We start from the raw sequence: 8,242 nt of genomic DNA, 5'->3' as shown, positions 1-8,242 counted from the left end.
AGACCCCCAGAGACACCGAAAGAAAAAAAAAAACCCTACGGGAACATACAGAAAGTCATCTTTATATACTTAACTGGATATTAGGAGGCGTTCAACCTCACAAGGGCCTGAGAATACCTGCGCTTTCGGCAGGCAGGCAGGCAGCTGGTCTTTGTTCTCACTTAGGCGAGCTTGATTGACTTGGAAATTTCTGACAGGTTCGGATTAGAGGAAAAGAATCAGCTCCGAAATTTTCTCCCTTCAACAAATATCCATCGCCACTCTAGCGCGTGCCCAGGAAATCGACAACCTGTTTTCTGACGTATTTTCTAACCCGCTCTCCCTGCGGAGGGCTGCATCTTAAGGAGAACCTTTTAAAGCATCGATGGGATTTTAAATTTAGCTTAAGGTAATAGAACATCGCGTTGCTTAAAGGACTTCTCTACTATTCGTGGGAAATTTGACTTTGTTTCAAACATTTTTGTGAAGGGTATTTTGAAAGAGAGAGAGAGAGAGAGAGAGAGAGAGAGAGAGAGAGAGAGAAGAAAGTTAGTTTTCTTGATAATCACTCATTCACACATGCTAAAAGGCTGTTATGTTTTAAAAGTTTTTGTATATATGCTTGCTTAGACTGAATATTTTTTTGTATCTAAAATTGCTAATGGCGTGGTTTATTTCTATTTGCTCCCAGAATGGACTGTGCTATCCACTGATAACAGGAAACCGTAGACGGGCTATAGTCCTTGCTGCCACCTGCCTCGCAAGCTCTATGGAAGTAAGGAATTGCTTTGCACCTCGGAGTTGTCCACAAACTACAGATATTTGTAAGACAACTGGGCGCTGTCCTGCAAGATAAACAAGGACTTGTTCGTGCGGAGAGAAGGATGCCAGAGTGCTCACTTTAGAGTGGCCTCTTCTCTCGGCCCAACTGCCGGTCGATGGTTAAACACCGGAGATTATGATACCATCGATAGAAATCAACGCTAACCTCTCTGATCTCTACCTCTTAGTTACCTTCTCGAGAACAACGCGCTGTTTAAGAGTACGAGAGTCAGCTTGTTCTCTAGTCGGCGAGATAAAAGGCGACTGCTCCGCCGCAACCACTGCCCACATTTTCAGGTTTAGCTTCTGGATGAGGGACCCGGCTGCAGCGAAGGCTGGCGGGTGGACTCCGGCGGCGCAGAAGCGCTAAAGGGAAGCTTCCACTGGGTTGAGGAGGAGGGCGCTCAGCCCTAGTGCTCCGGCCAATCGGCGTGCACACCGCCTGAAAATCGACCAATCAGAGGACGCGGAGCTCGGGGTGGGGGTGGGTGGTGGATAATACTAGGAAGGGGAGCTCAGGTCCGGGACTGCAGTGAGTGTCTCTGCGCCGAAAGCAAGCAGGGTGCGCCTGGGGCGGAGTCCTGGGTCCCGGCCGGACCTTTTCCGTCCTCTTTGGACCAGAAGTGGGAAGCAAAGTGAGGCGATCCAGGCTGCAGAGGACCGAACAGAACTTTGCAGAATTTGGAATGTACGGGGTGAGGTTGCTGAGGCCTTGACTCGCCTCCGGCCTCTGTCCCCTGGTCACCATCCAGTGGGCTCCCGCCTCCTGCTCTCAGACCCAATTCTGTTTGCTCCCACTGCCTGCAGCTCCGGGGACAGATCCTGAAACTGGCTCTCTTTTAACTGGGTTGCTAGCCTGAGCCTGATTCTTGGTGAGTGCTGTGTTGTCGCCGCTGCTGCTCGGGAGTCAGGGAGGGCACGGGGCGTGACTCTTCACTACTGCTTCTTTCTGATTGTCTTGCCTTAAAGATGAAAATCAAGTTCCCTCAACCTGTGCGGCCCAAGCCCTACTGATACCAGACCAGCTTCTTCAGCTTTATGGCTAGTGCCCCCCACTACCTGTGTGTGTCCTAAATAGCATCGGTTTAGGGGAAGGGGAGGGACGAGAAGACCTCTCTAGAGTCTTTGTGGTGGTGTAGTTCACATAAGGGACATTTGGGAAACGAGGTTTCAAGGTCCCTTGTAATAAAAGGAAAGATAGTTGTTCCTTCGACATTTTAATATTTATCATGGCCATGTTAACTGGCTGTGGAAAAGCCTGACAAGTGGCTTAGACTGGCGAGTGAGTAAGGTCAGTGGGTGACTTGTCTGAAAAGGCAGACAGGACTCAGGTTAAAGGTCAGGTGCACAAACCACTTAGAATTGGTAAAATACAAGCTTCGTTGAACTGTGGATCTCGGGTGTGACCCGTATCACAGGGATCAGAAGAGAACTGAGTAGTTCAAGGGGGGAAGGATGGCCTTGCAGAAATTCTGGGCCGAGCCTCAGAGAGGGTCCCTAATTGCGACAGGTCTTTAGGCCTTTTTCTGTCTCCCTAGCGCGCGGGCAACCGAGCCGAACGACAGCCTAGTGTCATGACGGAAGGGCAGGCAGTCCCGGGAGTCGGGGACTGGGAGATCGACGTGGAAAGCCTAGACCTGGAGGAAGATAGCTGTGGGACTCCTCTGCGGGCCACGCCGCCGCAGGAACCCAGTCCGGCGGCGGCCGATGGGGAGGAGGACGAGGACGAAGAAGAGGAGGATGAAGATGTGGAGGACGAGGGTGACGGCGAGGAGCCCGGCGCGTCCCCGGAGGTGCCAGGCCGGCCAGAGCAGCCCGGGGGACTGGCACCCAGGCCACCGCCTGCTGCTCAGGCGCTGCCAGCCGCCGCCGCCGCCGCCCCTGAGCGCGGTGCCACCGCTGGTGGCAGCGCAGAGCCGCGCAAACTGAGCCGCACGCCCAAGTGCGCACGCTGCCGCAACCACGGCGTGGTGTCCTGTCTCAAGGGCCACAAGCGATTCTGTCGCTGGCGGGACTGCCAGTGCGCCAACTGCCTGCTGGTGGTGGAGCGCCAGCGTGTCATGGCCGCCCAGGTGGCGCTCCGGAGGCAGCAGGCCACAGAGGTGGGTGCCGACAGGCTGGGGGTAGGTCTCCAGGGTGCGCGCCCAGGCGGGATGAGGGAGTTCCTTACAGCTAGGAGCTGGGCTTCCATTCATACAACCGAGTGACCCTCGATCTCAGATCGCCTGGAAGGAGAGGTGCAGACACTCTGCCACGCTAGCCTGCGGGGTTCCGGAGGGAAAGCCGTGGCCTTCAATGCAGAAAGTGCTGAAAAAGTCTCCCATTCAAAAGCAATGAGAGGCAAAGTAATTAGGTCCATTTGGGACACTGCGGAAAAGTCAATAAAAATAAATATTTTCGGGGTTAGTTTTGCAGGTGGTTGGGGAGGAAGGAAGGTGGTTGACAGAGCGGTTGATGTCCAGTCAGGATGAAGCAGCATGCGGTGCTGTCACTGTGTAGCTATCGTCCCACCTTGATACTTAGGCAGAACTTGATGCCCATATTCCGGATGAGACCGGATGACAGTGGAGTTAGGGGCCTCTCAGTCCAAGGCTACTGACTATGCGATCTGCCAGAGAATGCTTAGAGGTCTTTGCGGTCCCCACGGTGCGGTGCGGTTCTGTTGTGAGAAGTCAGGATTTCTCCTCGAGAGACTTTTGAACCCTGGAGTTTATATTTCCTCTTGTTGCTTTGGGGGAAGTGATGCAGGTTTCACAGAATCTCCTCTCAGACCTGAGGTCAGGCAGAATGTTGACTTCTTTATCGTTATTCCTGTGATTGTTTTCCCTGGCCGAGGTGGCCTTTAGGCAAGTGCTCTGCAATTGATCTTCTTCCCCGGTTCCCCGGGAAAACTTTCGATTTGACTTCCCCTGCAGACGGCGCGGAGGTAGTTAGGTCACCGAATAGAGTGGGTGACTCCAAAGGGAAACTGCTCAAACTCACCGGACGGGATGGACTTGGGGACCTCAGGTGGCCCTGGCTCTGGGTTCAACCTCTTTCCTAGATGGGCTAGTTGGGAGTAATCTGGCAGTGACCAGAGGACTCCCAGGATGGTGTCCCTTAAGAGTTTTATCTGCCTTCACATACACCACCTCCTCCAGAGAACTAGATAAATACAGAAGACCCCCCTCAATCTCTGGCACCTCGTGTCTACTCCACCTAGGGGAGAAACCACCCTGTTTTTTTTTTTTTTTCTTTTGTCTTCAGAGGCAGTTAATATTCTTCCTAATGAGCATCAAGTTCTGCCTAAGTGTCAAGGTAGGGTGACAGCCTGGGCACTTTCACATTGAGGAGGCAACCATCCCCCCACCCAATCTTTCTAGGCTCTGTTCTTAAAGTCTCCTTGACTGTGGATCTCACCTCCCTCTCTACACGTGTTCTCAGCTTCACTGAGATTAAGAGGCACTCCCGTTAATTTTTTTGGAATGATTTTTTTCCCCCTAAGAGTTGGCAAAACAAATGCGTTAAAGGTTGGGGTGGGGGGGAGTTTCAGAGGCTTTCTGGATGCTGCTCCTCACAGTTGTTTCTTGTGTTTACAGGACAAGAAGGGACTTTCTGGGAAACAGAACAATTTCGATCGGAAAGCAGTGTACCAGAGGCAAGTCAGGGCGCCAAGTTTGCTGGCCAAAAGCATTTTAGAAGGTAAAATAACTTCAAGTTGTCCTTTGGCTTTTAAAAACTGAGTTGAGAGATACTTAATATTTCCATGCATGATCTATATATTAGCCCAGGAAGGAGCAAATTTTCATTAGAAGTTTTCCTTGGGGCAAAAAATTCACAGAGGTTTTTGCCACTAAGACAGTATTATCCTCCGCTGTTACACCTGGTGAAATTTACCCAAGTGTGAGCGACATAGAAAAATTCACTGTCAAGTGAAACTGGACCCCCCCCCCCGCCCCTGCAACTCTCTTAGTTATTGAAGGAGTTTAATGGGCAGAGTAAACTAAGTAAGGTTATAGCTACTGTGACCAAGCGTCTCCTCTAGCCTCAGGTTTCACTCTTTAGCGTGCTTTTCCTCCTTGGAAGTTTAGCCGGTTGTTACCTCTCCACACTTCTTCCTTATGGCTTCTGTCAGTCAAGGCTGCAGAGTGGGAGAGGCTTTGGACCAAACAAGCAAACTGCTTGAGTTTAAGTTCTCCCGTTGCCTTTATTTCCCACAAACCCTAGAGCCACGCTCATTTTTCTTAAAATAGTGACGATTTTCTAAAGCATGGCGTTTATTTATCGACGGGCTAAGCACTGCTCTGGCCATCGTCATTTTTCCTTTCCCTTTATCTAAAGTGAAGTTATATCCACTTTGATCTGCTTTAAACTACCCCGTCCTACAGCTCAGCTTAGAAAGAAGGGCTTAGCGGTCAGTTGAGAATTTCTTTTTTTTTCTTCTTTTCTTCCTTTCCTGTGTGTCTTCTGAGTTTAGCTGATCCGGGACAGGTTTAAAGTGTGTGTCTCAGCCTGTGCTGTGTACTTCTGACCTTAGAAAGAGTTCCTGAGAACTCAAAGTGAGTTTCGTTACAAAGCCGGCACACATCTACAGCCATAGGGACCTCATTGATGAACTGAAATTTTGCCAAAGCAAGTTGAGACACTCGACGTCTCAATGGAAAAGTCAATTCAAGTAAATAACTTTCTGCCAAACACTTAGCCTAGTGGAAACAATCATTTTCCACTTTTATTCTATTTGCAAATGAGCATAATGGGCTTGCCACTGGGTAAACACAAGTACTACTCTAGATTCTTCCAGAAAAATCTGCTACCTGTGGGTGAGTGTTTGGGAGTAGAGAAGTACTCTAAACATTCTATTTATGTTGTATTAGATTTTGCCTTTTGATTTTGCCTCTGTTCTGGACTGTGCGTGGTTCCATCTGCATCCCAGCGACCTGCTTGTTCAGCCCTTTAGGTGTTTGGCCATTGTGAATGAACTTGGGGAAAGAATGCTGGAGACCTGTGTTGCCAGTGTACCTGGAGGGGTCTTCCCCTCCACCCCCCACTGTTTTGCCTTGCTTTGTTTGTTCTGGAGGTCAAGAGGAAGCCAGGCTAAATCTTTAGTTTCCCTGTGTGGCTGTGTGTTTGGGCTAGTTAACTTTCTCTTCACTTCCGCTATATCCTCAAGTCTTTTCTTCTTCTTTTTTTTTTTCTCCTTCCTAATCTCCTTTAACTTTCTTTTTCTTTTTCTCCTAGTTCTCCTTGGATTATTCTACAGCTGTAACAATGTGTACATAATGAGACATCTTTAGAAAATAAAAGTGGCGTCAGCTGTAGGTATAGATATCTTTTATAATAATCCAAAAAAAAAAAAAGAAAAAAAAGATGATACGGGCAATGAAGTAAGGTGGACAGATTTGTCTCTCGATATCTATGGATCTGGGAAGAATACTCAAATTTCAGTCGGTATACTATACTTGCTGAAGCAAACAAGCAGACATACTGATACCAACAAAACCAATGGCTGCCGGAAGCTACCATATGGGAAGTATTCCTCAAAGGGAAACTAGAGTAAATCAAACCTGCATCGATCTCTGTCTTAAAATACCAGTGACAGGAATTGTAACTGGTCATCCTGCTTTGTGATGGTACTTTTGTCTTCTGGGTTTCCACATTTTTCTTGTCAGGATGTTAATCTGTTTTCTTTCCATCACTTGCTTGTTGTAGGCTATCGCCCAATGACTGCAGAGACTTACCTAGGAGGGACCCTTCCTCTACCCCCGCCTGTCAGTGATAGGATGAGGAAGAGAAGAGCCTTTGCTGACAAGGAGTTGGAGAACATTATGCTGGAGAGAGAATATAAAGAGAGGGAGATGTTAGAAACATCTCAAGCTGCTGCCTTGTTCTTGCCCAACCGTATGGTGCCTGGACCTGAGTACAGTTCCTACAAAGGTACCTACAACCCCACTGCAGGAGAGCTGCCGAGCAAGGACTTCTGTAACTTTTTACCTACCTGCCTTGATCTCACCATGCAGTATTCAGGGTCTGGGAATATGGAACTTATTTCTTCTAATGTCAGTGTGGCCACAACTTACAGACAATATCCCCTGTCCTCAAGATTTTTAGTTTGGCCCAAGTGCGGTCCCATTAGTGACACCCTTCTCTACCAGCAATACCTGTTAAATGCTACCACTTCTGTCCAAGCCCTGAAGCCTGGGGCTGGCTGGGACTTGAAAGGAACCCGAGTTCAGGATGGGCTTAGCACAGAGCAAGACATGATGCCACCCAAACTGGAAGGCTCTCTGGTGCTGCCCCATCTGCCCGAGGTCCCAGCCTCGAGAACGGACCTTCAGGTTCACCAGGTTGTTCCAGAGAGGTCTGCCTTCTCCCCACCCGGTCGGAATTTCTCTCCCATTGTTGATATGGACTGCCTGGCAGCTCAAGGGCACGTCTTAACCAAGCTCAGCAAAGAAAACACTAGACCTTCTCTGCCACTTAAACCTAATCCATTCCACTCAGTATTCCAGCAGACGCTCAGCGACAAATCAGGCCCTGAGTTGAAAGCACCATTTGTCAAAGAGGCCTTTGAAGAGACCCCAAAGAAACACAGAGAGTGTTTGGTCAAGGAGAGCCAGAAGTACACATTTACAATAGACAGATGCGCAAAAGACCTCTTTGTAGCCAAACAAGTTGGAACGAAACTTTCGGCGAATGAGCCACTGTCGTTTTCTGTCGAATCTATTCTTAAGAGGCCTTCATCTGCTGTCACTCACGTCTCTCAGTAAAGGGCTGCTTACAAGGGAAGCTGGATTTTCTCCAGTCTCTTGGCAGTTACCATTTTTTTTTTTTTAAAGTTAAGATGTATGTATAAAGAAATTTCTAATGTAAATGACCGATTCTTAAAACCCTATGTATTTCCTTTGCATGTATCTTTTCTATCACACCAGTATATTTAAAGATAGAAACTACTTACTGTGCAAATTGTAAGGGTCCGTGCTTTCCACAGCATTCCAAAAAGCAATAAAAATAACACCGTCTTCTAAAGACCCAGTATTTGTTGAAGGAAACAGCTGTCTCTGGCTAGATGAAAAAGCTTGCGTCTTAGAACTTCGCTCTTTATTTTTCTAGGAGTCTATGTACTTTCAAGGACTCTTAATGGTCCTTGTGAGCACAAGAGAATACCTCTGAGCTTATAATGACTTTTGTTTTGTAGTTTTAAAAATTTGTAGGTAGTATGAGGAAAATCTAAGGTCTCACATACACATGCTGGGTGAATGTCCTTCCTCTAAATGACATTCCTGATGTGTGTGTGTGTGTGTGTATATACACACACATACACATACATATACGTATATATATGTATATATTCACACACACATATATATGTATATGTATATATGTATATGTGTATATGTATATATACATGCACATACATATATGTATATATATGTATGTGTGTATATATATATGTATATATATA

At 47.7% G+C, this 8,242-nt stretch overlaps 1 protein-coding gene across 2 annotated transcripts; it reads left to right on the top strand.

The window, feature by feature from the left end:
• The first annotated feature begins 1,341 nt into the window (after positions 1-1,341).
• Positions 1,342-7,783, top strand: Dmrt2 (doublesex and mab-3 related transcription factor 2). 2 transcript variants are annotated; one of them, XM_021152497.2, is made up of 4 exons: positions 1,342-1,673; positions 2,340-2,903; positions 4,380-4,482; positions 6,490-7,783. In XM_021152497.2, exons 2-4 carry the CDS (start codon positions 2,376-2,378, stop codon positions 7,545-7,547), a joined length of 1,689 nt encoding a protein of 562 aa, XP_021008156.1. In that variant the 5' UTR covers positions 1,342-1,673; positions 2,340-2,375; the 3' UTR covers positions 7,548-7,783. The 2 variants fall into 2 exon arrangements, with proteins under 2 accessions (XP_021008156.1, XP_029328601.1); XM_029472741.2 differs by having other exon boundaries at positions 6,019-6,592.
• The last annotated feature ends 459 nt before the right edge of the window (positions 7,784-8,242 follow it).

This window comes from Mus caroli, unplaced genomic scaffold (genome assembly GCF_978045245.1).
Source record: "Mus caroli unplaced genomic scaffold, Mus_caroli_1 scaffold_20, whole genome shotgun sequence".
In the NCBI taxonomy this organism is placed as follows: domain Eukaryota; kingdom Metazoa; phylum Chordata; class Mammalia; order Rodentia; family Muridae; genus Mus; species Mus caroli.
The sequence above is the reverse complement of the archived record's forward strand: the minus strand, read 5'-3'. Positions and strand labels throughout refer to the sequence as shown.